The sequence below is a fragment of the Pseudorasbora parva genome, chromosome 22 (genome assembly GCF_024679245.1).
Source record: "Pseudorasbora parva isolate DD20220531a chromosome 22, ASM2467924v1, whole genome shotgun sequence".
NCBI lineage: Eukaryota > Metazoa > Chordata > Actinopteri > Cypriniformes > Gobionidae > Pseudorasbora > Pseudorasbora parva.
Genome location: NC_090193.1, coordinates 36,921,403 through 36,937,324, shown reverse-complemented (window position 1 = coordinate 36,937,324; position 15,922 = coordinate 36,921,403). Strand labels below are relative to the sequence as shown.

General features: G+C 38.1%; 1 protein-coding gene and 1 pseudogene across 1 annotated transcript in view; one reads left to right on the top strand and one right to left on the bottom strand.

Moving 5' to 3' along the window:
* Positions 1–14,434, bottom strand: part of mmel1 (membrane metallo-endopeptidase-like 1) — a 33,501-nt gene extending 19,067 nt beyond the window's left edge. The window contains exons 1-11 of the mRNA XM_067431387.1: positions 14,284–14,434; positions 12,241–12,405; positions 11,523–11,552; positions 11,077–11,139; positions 10,824–10,985; positions 10,659–10,739; positions 5,838–5,933; positions 2,815–2,933; positions 792–857; positions 565–699; positions 393–482 (exon numbers count right to left, since the gene is read on the bottom strand). Of these exons, the coding sequence (XP_067287488.1) occupies positions 393–482; positions 565–699; positions 792–857; positions 2,815–2,933; positions 5,838–5,933; positions 10,659–10,739; positions 10,824–10,985; positions 11,077–11,139; positions 11,523–11,552; positions 12,241–12,397 (999 nt within the window). The 5' untranslated portion in view covers positions 12,398–12,405; positions 14,284–14,434. The remainder of the gene's footprint in view (positions 1–392; positions 483–564; positions 700–791; positions 858–2,814; positions 2,934–5,837; positions 5,934–10,658; positions 10,740–10,823; positions 10,986–11,076; positions 11,140–11,522; positions 11,553–12,240; positions 12,406–14,283) is intronic.
* On the top strand, positions 3,990–4,106 carry LOC137059037 (5S ribosomal RNA; annotated as a pseudogene).
* Positions 14,435–15,922: the final 1,488 nt, after the last annotated feature.

Genomic DNA, 15,922 nt, shown 5'->3' with positions numbered 1-15,922 from the left:
CAGGTTGTTGGCCTTGTCTGTTTCTTTGCTTCTATTACTCTCCCCTTTTTTGTAAGTCGCTTTGGATAAAAGCGTCTGCTAAATGATTAAATGTAAATGTAAATATGCATCTTTGCTCTATTGTATGTGTTTGTGCTGTTGCTTGTAGTTTGATTTTTTGTTATTTTCTTTCAATAATATAATTCTATTTGACAAATGTCCTAATTACCCTGAACATAGCACACACTGAACCGTACCGAAACCGTGATAAAAACCAAACCGTGAATAATTTGACCCGTTCCATCCCTCATATATTTGAACTGCAGATTTCATTGAATACACTAAACGACCTGAGGAGAACCAGGTGTAAAAGTCCCCTTCCATTACAAAAACCCATGCTTGTCTGCACTTACATTGAGGTTGAACGCTTGTTGCACTTCTCTCAGTGTCATTTTGTTGTAAAGCACGGTGATGTCATTGCGCTCTTCTGCAGGTGAGGTAGCCTGTTGAAGCACAGGGCAGAATTCACAGTTATTTTGCATGTTATTTTTTTGGTTGATTTGTTTTAACATCAGTTAAACTCACGTTAGCGATGTCTGTCTCCAGCTCCAACACTTGAGTCATGTCCTCCCACACGCGCTCTTCATCTTGGGTCAAGTTCCTGTCTTCTCGTGCGATCCTCGCCACAGAAACCATGAACTCCAGGTAGGACTCACGCACCTAGATATATGCGACGGGGGAGCTGCTGATTCATGTAATTATAACAAAAGCATTGAGGGAGAGAATGCCTCTCACAAAATGACACAACGTACCTTCTTATAATTCCCATCGCTGAGGTAATAATCTCTTGAAGGCATTCCTAGTGCAGGCTGGTCAACCTGTGGAATCAGAAAGATGTAGTTAAATGATAAAATCGCTTGTTATGGAAAACAATCTTCTATTCGTTATCTGCATCGCTCTTGCAGGGTGCGGTGTGCATGATAACACCAAATAGTGCCCTGTTCATAATTAAACCAACATAAAATCACTCATGCTTCAGGGGGTATTATGTTAAAATAAATTGCAATTAGCCACAGTGTGTTTTCAAAGGTGATAACTAAAACAAACTCCATGGCCTCATATAGCAATACCATGCTACTTTGATATACACCATGATGCTGGATGCTTACCATATTATATATCAGTGGTTTTCAAACCTGCCCTGGAGGCAGCCCAGCACTGCACATCTTGTGTGTCTACATCATTTATTACACCTGATTCAACTTATCATAGAGACTGCAAGAATTAAATTGCGTGTCTGATAAGGGAGATGTCCAAAATGTGCAGGGCTGTGGTACCTCCAGGACAGGTTTGAAAACCACTGGTATATACTACTCTTTAAATATGTCCAAAATCATGGTATTGCATATAGGTACTTATTCAGAAAAACTATAGAAGCACCATCATACATGTCCAAAAGACTGTGGTAGTACCATGATAAACATGGTATTTTTGTACACACATCCAAAAATATATGGTATTACCATATACACAGGGCCACACCTGCCAATGGCCGATGACAGACAAATACAATATAGCGAGGACTTAAATAAAACAAACAGTGATTTTCAGGTTTTTCAGTAGTTTTCAGGTTCAGAAAGGTAATAAGGTAAGCTATCGAATTTACATAAGGTAAGCAAATGCAAATTGCAAAATAAAATTGCACTGTTGTCACTGTTAAAAGTAAGCATCCTTATTTATTAATTCTTATTAAAGTTACACATTTTATCCAGTTAAGAGCAGAGAGTGATATTTTCTTCATTCTTGTGTGATTAACATTAAAGACACAGACAGCAGCAGGAATATTAGTTTGCTGTCACTTTAAGAGCGAATGCACGGATCCGACTATGTTTACTAGGATGCTCACTTTTTTTTAACATCATTTTTGTGTGAATTTGTCCACTCAAGTGCAAGAAGACGTGAAAGAGAGCTCAGTTTATTATTTGCGCTCTTTCTGAGATGTGACTTTCTGAGTGCGCACTTTGCAAATAACAAACTGAGCTCCCTTTCGCTAGCCTAGAAATCTAGACGCACCCTAGCGGCAGCAAATTTAATTTGCCCGCAAGTGTGGTCTAGCAACTCTCAATTCCTATCTGAGCTGTATTCCTCAGAATCTGGACGGCCCAATCACATCGTGTAGGTAGGCTAAAGAGTCGGCGGGCGGGGCCATAATGACGACGGCCGAGTTGCGTTTGCGTGCTTCTAGTAACAATTACAAACTACAAAGTCTTCTAGTAAACACAGAAACTGGCGAACGGCGGCGGTCTTTCGAATCAGCTCTGCCCGCGCCTCCGGAAGACTTGGAGTTAAGCTTTCCTCTGAGAAAAGAACAAAGAGCGGCACTGAAGTCATTCTTAAAAAGGGAAGATGTGTTCGGAGTTTAGCCGACCGGATACGGCGAATGTTTAATCAGTCAGAGAGCTCCCCTTCACCGTCGTTGCTCCGGTTGGTGTACCGCTATCCTATCGCGTGCAGAGGGAGTTTGAAAGACAACCGTTTATCCCGCCCCTCGGATTGAGCCCTGTCTATGGTGAGTTTCCAGACCAAACATCTTGATGTGGGTCTGGCTTGTCAGGCTACCCTTTCGCATCTTCCTGTCGAGACTTACACTTTCGTGACTGTGACCATATACATGTCTGAAATCTGTATTACTTTAAGGAATACAACGGTACTACCATCGTACCATGTCTAGAAAATATGGACGTACCATCATGCATGTCCAAAACCATGGTAGTAGTCCTATGGTATTTTTGCTAGTCATACATAAATGTAAACACAGTATGTTCAAAACCTTACATGGATAATGTAGCGGCTGGAGTCGCGATCATCTGGCCACACAAACATCTCAAGCACGGCCTTCTTATTGTAACGAGCGTTCAGAACAGCCAGTGTGTCCTCCAGGCTCCACGCTTGCTCTGTAAGATCAAAGTTTGGTGGCTTTTAGTCCATGTCTGTTTGCTTTGAAGCAATCTATATGCTTTACAACACTGCTGGGTTAAAAACAACCCAAGTTGGGTTGAAAATGGACAAACCCAGAAATTGGGTTGTTTGAACCCAGTGAATGGACCCATTCAAACAACCCAATTTCTGGGTTTGTCCATTTTCAACCCAACTTGGATTGTTCTTAACCCAGCGGTTTTTAGAGTGAACTACATAAGCGTGCCCCCAAAATAAATTTTGCTCAGATACACGTTTATTATGTTTAGTTCCTACTCTATTATCGGCGGTTTTCAAAATGTGAGAACGGTGCTGTGTTTGTGACATTTCAGAAATATGGAAAAATATAGGTTCTCAAATGCAATCAACAAGTTCATTGGTGCGCATAACTTGTATTTGATATTTTTGTGCATTGCAGTTCATGCACAGCTTTGTTTTGCACAGCGTTCTGATCCAGATTTTCCCGCACCTCATTGAATCTGCTACCTGATTGTTTGCATTCCTTTAGACCACACCCACCTCCACAACCTAAGATTATAATGGGGAATTCAGTGTAAAAGCTAGTGCTGGCAAACATACAGCATAATCTGCGTTCACAATGTGTCCGATTTGATTCAACGAGTCGATTCTTATGAATCATCCAAAAACAGTTGTTGCCAGTCCTAAATCCGTCAATATAGCAACTGGATCAAGAAATGACTCACTTGTCAATGCATTATTACTTCAATATAGTTGAATGCATTTTGAACTTTATTGCTTTTTAATAGTTTTTTTTCCTCCTACATGTACAGTATAAGCACTAGAGCTGCATCTCAAAGCTTGTCCAGAGTATCGCACATAAACACTGAATTTCAAGAGGCATGTCAAGTTAAAAAAGCCCATTCTTTTCCATGCTGCATTGTTTTATATTAAATTTATAGCCTCATAAGTCTTTTGATAATGCAGTGAAATTAATTGTTGATGTAATACTTGGACAAGCAAAATAAATGCTAAGATCAAATGCATATTTGTCTAAAAAACATAACATAAACATAACCAGCAGCCATATCACCCTGCAGCCCAAGACTGGTTTCCCACTGAAGCTAAGCAGGGCTGAGCCTGGCCAGTACCTGGATGGGAGACCAACTGGGAAAACCAGGTAGCTGCTGGTAGAGGTGTTAGTGAGGCCAGCAGGGGGCGCTCACCCTGTGGTCTGTGTGGGTCCTAACACCCCAGTATAGTGATGGGGACACTATACTGACAAAGAGCACCGTCTTTCGGATGAGACGTTAAACTGAGGTCCTGACTCTCTGTCGTCATAAAAAATCCCAGGATATCTTTCGGAAAAAGAGTAGGGGTGTAACCCCGGCATCCTGATCAAATTTGCCCATTGGCCCCTGTCCATCATGGCCTCCTAATAATCCCCATATCCTGATTGGCTTAATCACGCGGTCTCCTCTCCACCATAAGCTGGTGTGTGGTGAGCGTTCTGGTGCAATATGGCTGCCGTCGCATCATCCAGGTGGATGCGGCACATTGGTGGTGGTTGAGGAGATTCCCCCTTCTATGTAAAGCGCTTTGAGTGCCTTGAAAAGCGCTATATAAATCGAACGCATTATTATTATCATTATTAAAAAGAACAATCCACTCGATATGTCCTGCCTCGAATTTCGTTTTCAGTAGGAAATAAATCAAAACAGGAAACAAAACTGCATTTGTAAAAGCATTTTAAGGGACCTTGCAACATGAAATCATATTTCTAAAAACATGTTTCTTGCATGTGCTTGATCAGTGCATGTTTTCCAGAAGAAAAAAACTGGTTACTAGTATAGGGTTCAATTCTCACTATTAACTAGTTACTTATTAGCATGCATATGACTAGGATATTGGCGATTATAAAGAACATATTTATACTTTATACTGCATGATCATATTCTACATCCCTTAAACGACCCAATACCTAAACTTAACAACTACCTTACTAACTATTAATAAGCAGTAAATAGCAGTTAATTGAGGCAAAAAGTCATAGTTAATAATAGTTTGTTAATAGTGAGAATTGGACCCTAATCTAAAATGTTACCAAAAATTAATTTTACTCTGAAATGACGTTACTTTTCAGCCAGCTTTCTCATTTGTGACTCCATTCTCCATTTCACAATCCACTTTATTCCCAATCAGGTCCTATATATTTTTTTGTTTCACCTAGAAATGCATCACAAAATTCAAGTAAAAATAGGTTGCGAAAGCTGTTCCAATGACATTAACCACAAATGATACTCTATGGGTGCATCGCACATCATCACTGGTCAATTTCTGTTCTATTCACAATTCTAGGAAGAAACTATTTTAAAAATGACCCATAAAACCCAGTGTACCAAATTGCCCTTTATTTGCACAATCAGACGCATACTAGTAGATGCAATAAAACATAATTACAGGCTGGTTTTCCAAAGGCCAGTTATGGTTAAATGTCTCCAATGGCATTAAAACTAGCATTAATTACCTGCCCGTTGCTTTAAAGACACATAATAAATCTGTCAGAATAGGCCAGAGTGTGTGTTTGGGTTGATGTCTGCATATGTCGATTCTATTCCAGCGATTTTCTTCTATTACGTTTAATTATTCTGCCCTCTCTCAAGGTCAGTAATGAGCCTGAGTGCCAATCATCACGACGGGTCACTGTCTCATCCTCTCACCTCTTCATCTCTCACTACACACGACAGATGAGCAGGATGGACACTGCTCTGTGAAACCACTGGACTTTTCCATCAGTCTAGCTCCTTATCAACACCCAGCGACAGGACTGCTAGAGTGGTTGCATTTATCCCATTTAGATAAGCCCAAGATGCTGGCATTCTCTGCGAGAGTGAATTAGAGACAGCCTGCGCTATCTCCAGTACCTGATGTGCCGTTCCAGACCTCGGAGGCCACGGGCCAGTCGCCAATACTGTCAATGAGCCTGAGAAGAGGCTGCGAGTCGCGCTGCTCTATCAGAACTGCAGGGGGAAGCAGAGAGATGAGACAAACTTGGTTAAGATTTATATTTTATTCCAACTTTATTTCAATCAGTGGCGTAACTTTGTTTTAAAAAGTGGGTGGGACATAAATTGCGTATCATATGCATGCGAAAAACTGCGTATGCACGCCAAAGCTCATTTTGACGTATGAGGGGCGCACGTCAAAATGAGCTTTGGCGTGCATACGCAGTTTTTCGCGTGCATATGATATGCACCATATGGCGTATTAAGGAGGGTTGCATTGCTGATACAATGTTATATCAGATGTAAAATATGTACAATAACAATTGCAGAAAAATTTGTATTAAGATGTCCGGAAATCAATTAAATTGTTCATTTATTGATATAGATCTCGTTTAATTATTGCATCTAAACAATAAGGTTCATCCGTGAAGCGAGATGTTTTAAAAAAAGGGGTGGGGACATGTCCCACCCGTCCCACCCGTAAATTACACCTATGATTTCAATTAACAAAAAATAATATTATAGTAGTTGTACTATAATAACCCTGAGAGTAACCAGCTTTGAGATCAAATATAACATTACAATGATTCATACAAAGCCATTTGAACTGAACATAAAGCTGTGTTTCTCAACTGGGTCAAAGAAACAAAATCAAGCGCAGTTGACCCTTTTCACATTTCCGGGTTCACAAGTCGTCATAGTTGGGTAAACTTTTATAGCGGTGAAGTAGAGAGACTACATAAAGAAAGTCAAAAGTGCGTGTTCAAATTTGCTCAAATAGCACAAAATTAAATTCCACAACTTTCAAAAAGAGGAAAAAAAGAGAGAGATTGATAACAGCAGTGAGAAGATGTAATTTTTACCATCACTCCAATAGATGATATTAGAAACATATGGAAGCTTGTTTCCACCACAGAATGAAAACATTTTAAAATATTGACTTTTTATCTCACAATTGTGTTTAAATCTTTACATTGCGAGATATAAACATACAATTGCTAGTTATGAAATCAGACTTGCATGATATAAAGTCAGAATAAAAGTCAGAGATAAAAATTCGCTATTTCCTTTTTGAAAATAAGCTTCCATAGAAACACCCTCACAGCAACATTGAAGAGATAGTTCAACCAAAAGTGTACCCCATGATTTACTCGCCCTCAAGTCATTCCAGGTGTATGTGACTTATTAAAAATTTAAAAATGTCCTGGCCCTTCCAAGCTTTATAATGGCAGTGAATTGTTGTCTCATTTATGAAGTCCATAAAAGTGCATCTATCTATCATATAACTGCTCCACACGGCTCCGGGGTTTAATAAAGGCCTTCTGAAGCGAAGTGGCACATTTGTGTAAAAAAATATATCCATATTTAAAACTTTATGGACTAAAATAACTAACTTCTAGCGGATTGCTTTACGCAAGTAACCCTTGACCAGAGGTGGACAAAGTACACAACTCTATTACTTGAGTAAAAGTACTACTGGTCAAATATTACTCCGTTACAAGTGAAAGTTGTAAAAACAGATTTTTACTCAAGTAAAAGTACAGAAGTATTTGTTTTCAAAAGTACTTAAGTATCAAAAGTAAATATCCTTTTTTATGCCAATGCATTATTTTATTATTGTTGTATAAATTCACACTGTCATCATGGTTTAAGCCATTCAGTGATGCTCCATCCGACATACTAGCATACGACTAACTTAAACTCATTTAAATACTTGTATATAAGTTACAAAGCTCTTTACAAAGCTGCTGTCACTTTAAGGCCGAATGCACGGATCCAATACACTGATACACATCTGATATTCTCCCAACTCTTCTCTTTCTCCCAGATGTTTATATTGTTAATATTTTATAAGACATTTACCAAGTGTATGCCAATTAAACTAATCTTGATTTTTTTAAAAAACTGAAACATACTTTCAAAGCATGGCTATGGGTGCACACACTTGTGCCTAAGAACCGTCTTCTTCCATTTTGCTATGAACTGATCAGTGTTCAAAAAAAGTTGGGAAAATGTATATGACCCTATAAGAGTGATTCCTGACAGACTGTCTGAAACAACAACAACAAAAAACCTTTTAAAGAAGGAAAAAATCATCCTCCTGCTACAGAAACGACTTTCGACCTAGATAGAAAAGTAGTGGAGTAAAAAGTACGATATTTGTCTTTCAAATGTAGTGAAGTAAAAGTCATAAGTTTCCAGAAAAAATTATACTCCAGTAAAGTACAGATACTCAAAAAGTGTACTTAAGTACAGTACTCAAGTAAATGTACTTAGTTACTGTCCACCTCTGCCCTTGACCACTTGACACATGCGTATTGACGAACGTGATTAATCGATTGCCCAGCACTAGAAATTACCAAATGTGTTAAAAGTGATTTTATAATTCTTACGCCTGTTTCACACCGCAAGCGTGAGCGGCGCGTGAGCAGCGCGTATTTTTTTCGGCGCCCATGTTAATCAATGAGTGCATTCACACCGGGAGCAGGAGCAGCGCGTGAGCGTCAAGCAGGAGCGTCGCGTGAGCAGCAGTGAAGCGGGGGTTTCGGCTGCGAGCCTATTTTTGCTGCGCTGCTGACGCTCCTGACGCTCAATTAAAGTGAAAGCACACTTTTAAAGGAGAAAATAAATGTGATTTCACACAAAAAGTGCCTAAAATGCACACAGGAAGCACGTGTAGTGTATTTGAACAATAACCGGAGTATGTCAGAGAAGAAAACGAAGAATAAAAAATATCTGTGGAAGATTTTAGCAATTTAAACTTGTTTTGATCATTCAGTTTGGGTGAAAGTATGGTTATGATTATAAAAAATACAGTAAACTAGCCAGAAAATATAACACACTTTCGTTTAGTTTAGTATTTAGCCTAATATTCAGACAGGTAAAGGCTCTCGGTCTGCAGCTGCAGTCACGGTGTAAAGCGAAAGCACACTTCTGATGGACAAAATAAATATAATATCACAAAAGCGCTCAAAATGCACACAAGAAGCACATGTGGTGTGTTTTAACAATAACTGGAGTACGTCATTAAAGAAAACGAAGAATAAAAATCATCTGTAGAAGATTTACCCATTTAAACTTGTTTTAATTATTCAGTTTGGGTGAAAGTATTATAAAAAGTAAAGTAAACTAGCCAGAAAATATAATAATTTATTTTAGTTTAGTATTTAATACTCAGACAGGAATAGGCTCTATCATTGTGGGAGCCGCTGCTGTGACGCTTCCAGTGTGAATACTCTCGCGCGTCTGCAGCTGCAGTCACGGTGTAGTTACGCTGAAGTGCTGCTCACGCGCTGCTCACGCTTGTGGTGTGAAACAGGCGTAATCTGTGTGTTGGCTCGGTGGCTGCTATGAGACACTTGTTGCACTGTAGTGAGCTCGATCCTATTAGGCATGGTACTCGATACTCGCGGTAAATCAAGAAAACCAGGTTAAACAACAAGACTAACTGTGTTGAGTTGTAGAACAATGATTCGTTTCTGTCGATGAATGATCCAAACAGTTGCTCGCCGTCTAATAAAACACATCGTATATTAAAGCGTCTTTGGTGTTTCATTGGTTTCTACTAAATAAAAAAATATAAAATCAAGGATAAAGCAGGTATGATGTCATTGATAGGCGACACACAGACACTGCTGGTTAAAATAGCTTATTTCTCTGGATTGAAACATTCTTGGAGTACACACGTCAATAAAATATATAACATTGTTCTCATGTTTTTTGGAATATTTTAATTCAAAAATCGTACATATTGTGCCTTTAACAAGTCATGTTAGTGTTGTGTTTTTACCGTTTATGGTAACTTGTTTCCGTAAGTTTTTTTGGACGTTGTGTTATTTTGTATATTTTTAAATGACTGCGTTGGCTCATTAACCGACTAACTTTATTGTATAACAAAAACTAGTTTGGGACTGCTATTTATACTTATAATTATGCCTTTATACCATTTATTCATCAGTATTAGTCAATTTATTTGCATGTTTAGTGAAGTAGGACGGTACACATGTCATTTTTATGAAATAAATTTGATTCGTTTTTTTATAAACACATTTATTATAATTTTCGGTAACACTTTTGTTTAGGGTCCAATTCTCAATATTAAGTTGCTTATTAGCGTGCATATTAATATGATTTATAATTATCACTAATAAAGCACATATGAATGCCTTATTCTGCAGGATTATATTCTACATCCATTAATCCTACCCAATACCTAAACTTAACAACTACCTTACTAACTATTAATAAGCAGTTAATTGAGGCAAAATTTGTAGTTAATAGTGAGAATTAGACCCTAATCTAAAGTGTGACCATATTTTTTATGGCTATATATATATGAATTAGGTCAGATTCCTAAAAAATTGGGTCACAGCTTAATGACCATGGAAAAATGTGGTTTTTTGCCAAACCAGTAGAAAACCTCTGACATGAAGCATTGCTAAAAGTGTAGAAGGATCAAAACTGGCAATGCAATGTAAAGGACATTGATTTAAAGTATAAAATAAGATCATTAAGTTTATTGGAAAATATACAAACGCATACAAATGAGAATGTCGTGAAACTCCATTGTGTCATTTGCAATGCTTTATGCGATTGCATGCATGTAAAAATGAGTTTATTGGAGCATGTTTTGTGTTGCACTTCATTTCTCAATGATTATTTGTGAAATCCTATTTTTATGTGCAGTGGTAAATCATATAGAGTATGCGCGGATCATGTGTTTTAATGTTGTGTACTCACTCTCGTTCATGCATGAGCTGTAGAGCGTTTTGGCTTTCTTGAAGGCCTCTCTGTCATCCTTACTCTCCATCTCCAGAACTCCTGTGAGATAATGAAGACGAAACTGTTTAAAAGAAATCTACGCGCACCTGTAACACTCATGGTGGTTGTGTGAAGTTGACAGACCCTTGAGCACAATCTCCAGCTCGTCTCTCAGGATGTTAAATACGCTGTGGAGAGTGCTGGTCTCAGGAATGACGTGCCGCTCGATCCAGCCTCCGCATGCGTACTGATAGAAGTTCTGGCACGGCTCCACGCTGGGGTCCATGTTCTGGAGCAGTCGGGCCGCTGTATCATAGACATGAGCCAAGAAATCATATCAGATCTAGAATATATACGTTTGGAGATGGTATGCAAAGGGAGAGCTTTCAGACATTACCGGCCGTGACACACTGTGGGGTTGTACAGACTTTGCTGTCAGCTTTTGATCGGTATTTCAGCCCTGTTGTGTTGGGATTTGACAAACAACACGATTGAGGTTAATGTCTGACTGAGAACACATAACATAATCCACTCAAAAGTCCAGCTTATTACTGAATGCTTAAGCTTAACACTGCATGCTAGGAATAATATAATGCAATTTATTGAAATAAATCTATCGTTCGCTCACTAACCAAAAGTTTGCCATGAGAAATACATTTTGTAAACCTGACACTGTGCATATGTGTAGTATATACACCATAGCATGTATACTATGTGCAATAATATTATAAGGAGTGATTATACAGATTTTATGGCAGGGCAAAACTAAAATTAATACTGTAACGGTATGGATAAAATCTGCCAAACTGTAATATTTATGATAAACTTAACAGCATACTTTACCTTTTGAAGACTCATTTATGTTAAAACGCTCTGAAATATAAAAAGAAAATGCAAGATCTTATTTTGAGACTTTAGCAAGAAAATGTATGAGACATCCTTATAAGACAACACTATAGACTTTATATTATTTGTTATCTATTATTATATATTTATATTAAAGTTCAAATTGTTTTAATAAATTCATATATAATGTTATTTTATTTATTATTATTTGTATATATTTTATTTAATATTATTTGTATGTTTATACAATTTAATGCTGTCAAGCGATTAATCCTGATTAATTGCATCCAAAATAAAAGTGTGTATGTATATATATATATATATACATGCATAGTTGTGCATTTAAATATACATTATAATTATATACAGTACACACATATTTTATGTAAATACTTTTATTTTGAAAGCGATTAATCGTTTGACTAATTTTCATTGTGGTCATTGTAACATGTTATAAAATAAGTAAAATAAGTTATATTTGTTTTAATAAACGTGTATATTTTGTGTAAAATATAAATATTCATTAATATTAATTTTCAACTTTCAATTTTCATTGTGGTTTTCTAGAAAGTTCTTCAAAATAAAGGTTGCAGAGTTGCTCCACGTGGGCTAAAAATAAACGGATGCGGGATATATCTAACTATATTACAAAGACCGTGAACATGTTTGCTGTCTTTCTCGGGTGTTTTGAGTAGCATTATTAAATGTTTCCCACCTCTCAGAGCTGAAGTGTAGAGCACTATGAGTCCGGCCAGAGCGCAGCTCATCAGAAGAACAATGACAGACAGCCCGATCTCCACCACAGTCCAGCGATGTTTCCTCGGTTTAGTGCTTTTCTCCATGATATCCATTTGGCTCTCTGATTTTCCCATTCTTGGAGCTGTGGAATAGAGCATTGAAGTGTCTGTGGAGAGGGCCGAGTGCGCGCGTAATTGCGCATGAACGCGCGTCTGAGCGCAGAGAGGGACAGCCACAGGTGGAGCATCAGTGCATCCTGTTTTCGACTTTTTCCTCCAAAGAAACAACGATTTTAATGTGGAAGCTGTGTAGCTACTGAATAAGAGGCTCACTGAGAATTAGGACTACATGGGATTTATAAACAATGAACAGAAATACACATTTTGACCCATGAATTTCAATGATTTTTCCAGTCTTTCTTATCACGATTACATGCATTTACACGATACATTCAGTACAAAGATTGTGAGGCGGTTGATTTAATGCATCGATTGATTAGATTGTGAAAAGTGTGCCTTACACATCAGAATGATGCAATTATGAATGCGCGCGCATTTGCCACAACAGATGTTCTGCGCGCACTGACATCAGCTAAAACAGAGGTGCATGTTTTTTCTTTTCTTTTAAATAACCTGCAGTCATACTCGTCAGCAAGAGGACCAAGAATGCATATTAAGAAAGTAAATTGACTTGAAGACATTAGGCAAGCAAAACACAGGCAGTTAATGTAGCTGATAAAAAGTTAATGTAGTTGATCTATTAATCGTTATATAATTGTCATAATGCACTCAGAAAGAGCAACAGCTTTGTTCATGGTTAATTTTTAATGATGGCTAGATCCAAACTAGGGTAAATGTGAACCGTTCCTGGGGTGTCTTCAACCCCATCATAAAATGTATGTTTTTAGAAATGAGTTTTTGCTTCATGTCAGCGTCAGCACTTATTCAGTGTCTTGGAAGCTGGAAAGTGCTGATAAATTTCCTACAAAAATTTTAATTTCCTGACTCATTTTGATGTCTGAAGGCGAAGCAACAATCATAGAAAACTGTCTCATTGCTTTTCTATTGTGTTTTAAAGCTCTCAGCTAGTATGCACAAAGCAAACATGGTATGTGTGCTTTTGAATTTTTAATAATCCATACTGATAAATGCACATATACATATCTCCTGACAGTGTGTGTATGTACACACTATAGAAACTATTTGCATGAAACTACTATATGTGATAAATAATTAGAATTCAAATTTTTTTGTTCATTTTTTGCATATTTTTGATGTATATATTTATATAATATTACACTTTGTGTATATTGCCTTTCCTAAACATCTGCCCATATCAATAAATTGGGTTGCCTACATATGCCAAACAATAGCTTTTCTGCAGGTCAAAGGTCAAGTGACTTTGTTACATATGTACTAACCATAATAATAACAGTAAATATGTGTAATTACATGCAACTAACCCTCAACCAAACCCTATATTAAGAACATGTTCTTAAATATATATTTACACTGTAACAATGACACCTTAAAATAAAGAGTAACCATTTTTAAAGTGCAAATATTCCATTCCAAAATTAAAACTGAAAAACTGAAAATGTAGTATAGATACACTCGGTCTAAAATAGTTTTAAATGAAGTATAGCATGTCACACTTACTTCCTTTTAACTGTCATGCATGCAATTTGCATTTTTCATGGGAAGCACTTGTGAGTGCAGCTCATCTTAGGAAAATGAGCTGTGTGAGTAAAGGATTGGCTTAGCAATGGAGTCACATGCAGCAATGCCTTTAATCAAACAATCTAGTCAAGAAAAAACGGAAAGAAGCACAGAAAAGAAAAGAATCTGCGTTACTCTAAACAATGACTCAATTATTGATATGCTAAATCAGTGAAGCATTAATAAAGTCCTTTTACAAACAGCATCATCTCGGCACATATCTCCACCTGTAAACTACAGAAAAACTCTTCCGTTCAGTTCCAACACAAAACACCCTCATGTAGAATGTGAAGCGTCCGTACCTCTCTGATGATGGAGTCCTTGTTGGCCCTGTTAGGACGCCTTTCAATTTCCCAAACACCCCTTCTGAGTTTGCACCCAGAGCTGGTGTGTGGTGAAATGAAGCAGCGTCCGACAGCTGGGTGTCGGAGAAGCTGTCTGTTCTGATGTTCCTCTGACTGAGTGACTGAGTAAGTGAGGAAAACGCAGAACAGAGGAAGAGAGAGGGAGGGATGTAAAGGAGGAGGGGCGATCCAGAGACTCTATTTCTTTCTATATGATGGTGTTTTTTAGAAGAAATCAAGAGGAGCTTTTAGAGGTGGGGCATTTAGATGGTATGAGTAGAAATATATATTTTTTAAATTATATATATATATATATATATATATATATAATAGCTCTCAAATCAATTAATCATGATTAATCGCATCTAACATAAAAGTTTGTGTTTACATAATATAAAACATAACATATTACATATATATTGTAATTATGTCTATATATTGTATCACAGCACCTGTTAGTGGGTGGCATATATTTGGCAGAGAACATTTTGTCCTCAAAGTTGATGTGTCAGAAGGAGGAAAAATGGGCAAGTGATTTGAGTGAGTTTGACAAGGATCAAATTGTTCCCGGTCTGCAGTGGTCAATATCTTTTAAAAGTGCTCTAAGGAAGGAACAGTGGAGAACCGGCCACAGGGTCATGAGCGGCCAAGGCTCATTGATGCACGTGTGGAGCGAAGGCTGGCCCGTGTGATCCGATCAAACAGACGAGCTACTGGAGCTCAAACTGCTCAAGAAGTTAATGCTGGTTCTGATAGAAAGGTGTCAAAATACACAGTCACGTGTAACAACAGTTGCAGGTGAGCATCAGAACTGGACCACGGAGCAATGGAAGAAGGTGGCCTGGTCTGATGAATCACGTTTTCTTTTACATCACGTGGATGGCCAGGTGCGTGTGCGTTGCTTACTTGGAGAATACATGGCACCAGGATGCACTATGGGAAGAAGGAAAGCCGGCGGAGGCAGTGTGATGCTTTGGGCAATGTTCTGATGGGAAACCTTGGGTCCTCCATCCATGTGGATGTTACTTTGACACGTACCACCTACCTAAGCATTGTTATAGACCATGTAGACTCTTTAATGGAAACAATATTCCCTGTCGGCTGTGGCTCTTCCAGCAGGATAATATCCCCTGGCACAAAGCAAAAATGGTCCAGGAATGGTTTGAGGAGCACAACAATGAGTTTGAGGTGTTGACTTGGCCTCCAAATTCTCCAGATCTCAATCCAATCAAGCATCTGTGGGATTGTAACCTACCTTGCAACTTACAGGACTTAAGTGATCTGCTGCTAACATCTTGGTGCCAGATACCACAGTACACCTTCAGGGGTCTAGTGGAGTCCATGCCTCGATGGGTCAAAGCTGTTTTGGCAGCAAAAGGGGGACCAACACAATATTAGGTCATAATGTTATGCCTGATCGGTGTATTTAGTTTAGTGCCACCAGCTTAAGTGGATATAGCTTGAGGTTAGCAATATGAACAAACCCCAAAACTAATAAAAGCAATAAAAATGATGCTTGCCTGTGTCATTTGCATTTCAGGACAGAAATATGGTGCAGAATTTACACAATTTGTTTCTACATACGCCTAAACCTGAG